This window comes from Mus caroli, chromosome 3, assembly GCF_900094665.2.
Source record: "Mus caroli chromosome 3, CAROLI_EIJ_v1.1, whole genome shotgun sequence".
Taxonomy (NCBI): domain Eukaryota; kingdom Metazoa; phylum Chordata; class Mammalia; order Rodentia; family Muridae; genus Mus; species Mus caroli.
In genome coordinates, this window is record NC_034572.1 from 63,267,967 (window position 1) to 63,270,353 (window position 2,387).

General features: G+C 51.3%; 1 protein-coding gene across 1 annotated transcript in view; it reads right to left on the reverse strand.

Moving 5' to 3' along the window:
• Nucleotides 1–772, reverse strand: part of LOC110291437 (splicing factor 3A subunit 2) — a 1,478-nt gene extending 706 nt beyond the window's left edge. Inside the window, exon 1 of the mRNA XM_021158595.2 lies at nt 3–772. Within this exon, the coding sequence (XP_021014254.1) occupies nt 3–730 (728 nt within the window). The 5' untranslated portion in view covers nt 731–772. The remainder of the gene's footprint in view (nt 1–2) is intronic.
• Nucleotides 773–2,387: the final 1,615 nt, after the last annotated feature.

A 2,387-nucleotide genomic window follows, 5' to 3' on the forward strand; every position in this document is an offset into this window, starting at 1 on the left:
GAGGAGGCAGTCCATTCATGAGTGGGGGCGGTGGCCGCTTGACACCTGGGGGTCCTGCTGGGAGGCTGGGAGGTGCTGGGGGCTTCTCCATCTTAAAGTGGAACTGAAGAAAAAACTGCTTGGTTTCTCTGTTCCAGTGGGTCCAAAACTTGCCCTCAGCCTTGTCAATCTCCCGGCTTGGCACCTTGAAAGCAATGGTCTCATAGGGCTCAGCAGCCATGAGCAGGTACTGCCAGCGGCGGTCTGGGGGCTCAATCCTCTGCTCATAGGCAGACATGAAGCGGTGGCGTGGCATGATGCCCTCTGCGATCTCAGGGTAGTCAATCTGGAAAAGCAGGCTCTGCTGGCCCATCTCTGTGTCCCTCTGCTTGGTCACTTTGTACCCAGGGCGGCCAATCTTCACAAACTTCTTCACCTCCACCTTGACCTTCTCTGGTGCAGGCTGGGCGGGGGCTTCTTTGGCCTCCTTGGCAGCTCGCCGGGCCAAGTTAGTCTGATGTTTCTTCCCTTGGGTATGGGCCAGGTAGCTCCCCTCATTGTTATGCAGAGTCAGGCAGAGTTTGCACTCATAGGATCCCAGGTGGTTCTTCATAAAATACGGGTCCTTGTTGATGTCGATGGTTTCCAGTGCCAGTTGGCGCAGGCGCTCTCTCCGGTCCCGGTTGCTCTCAGAGGAGGAGGCTACGCCACCACTCCCGGTCTTGCCTCCAGGTCTGTGCTGAAAGTCCATGATGCAGGCCTGGGTGCTTCAGGGGACAGGAAGAAACCGTGCAACTCCTCACCAACCCAATTTAAAGTGTTATACGTGAGAACAATCTGTAGTGTAACAGAGAACCACTCCCAGGGAGCTGTGAGAGACTGGCCCCAGTCACCACCATCACAACAAATCATGAGCAGTGAGGTTGGGACCCATTAGTTGCTGTCTGTCCTCAGTACCTACACCACCAAGTCTGGCTCGAGGGGCAGCAGTGAGGTCACTGGCAACCCCCTGCGGCCTCACCAATTCAGTGCTCCACCATTACCTCACTGAGGGGGCAAAAAGGTCATCATGAGGACTGACCGGGGAGCAGTGCAATGGTTCAGAGTAAGGAACAGAATGACACAAAGGAAGATGTATTTGCACACTAGGCTGCCATAAAGAAGAATAATACCAGAAAGTACCATCGTAGAGTAGGGGAGAGAGAGACAGAGGAGTCTGATAATGCAGGAGAAAGGGGTGCTAAGACAGCAGATGTTACAGGCTCTGTGGAGTTCCAGTTAAAGCCAGTATATGTGCAATAGACCATAACCATTATAGATGCTATTCATGTCTGTAGAGGGTGGTTCAGGGGAAGATTTAGAAGTGCCCAGGCACTGAGTTAACAAAGGCATTTTAAGAATAACTGGAGTGTGTGTGTGTGTTTCCTATTCAAGGATCTGAGATCCGGAGTAGGTACGCACATGCGACTCGCAGGGAACTTAAAGCGGTGTAGACAAAACAACATGCTACGCATGTTGTTACAGTCCTCCATGCAATTACAAACAAAATGACCAGAATAGTGAGAGTGGGGAAAAGAATAGGGTATCAGAGAGGGCTCCTGAAGGCCAGTCCCTACTACAGGAAGCAAGCCTTACTACATGCAGAGACTCTAGGGGCGTTAACTACACTGTTCCAACCCTTCTTTTCAAGGAAGATGCTGACAAACAGGGTGCAGGAGAGCAAGGCAGATCATCGAGACAAAATGTACATTGGGATTACAGACGACTTCGTAGGGGCCTTCCTTGTAGACAGTACCGCAATGAAGAGGACAAGAAAAGTCAAGAAGAGGAGACCCAGAGTCAGCATCCTTCTCAGCACTGTGTCATTGGTATCAACACACAGAGAACCCTAAACCACAAAGATGGCAGAGAGCAAAGCAATCCACCCACTAGGGGAGAATTCATCTGCTTCTGGAGATCAGTAGGGCAAAGGTAGTAGATGCTAGTTTACCATCTCAACCATCATCCGATTTGTTCATCCAACAAGAACCCAGCCACTAGGCAGATGCCAACAAGAGCCTGCTGACAGGATTCTGATATAGCTGTCTCCTGCGAGGCTCTGCCAGTGCCGGGCAAATACAGACGTGGATGCTCACAGTCATCTATTGGACGGAGCACAAGGTCCCCAATGCAGGAGCCAGAGAAATACCCAGGGAGCTGAAGGGGTCTGAAGCCCCATAGGAGGAAACATCAATATGAACTAACCAGTACCCCCAGGGCTCCTTGGAACTATANCACCAATCAAAGAAAACACATGGTGGAACTTGTGGCTCTAGCTATATATGTAGCAGAGGATGGCCTAGTCAGTCATCAATGGGAGGAGAGGCCCTTGGTCCTATGAAGGCTCTAGGCCCCAGTATAGGGGAAGG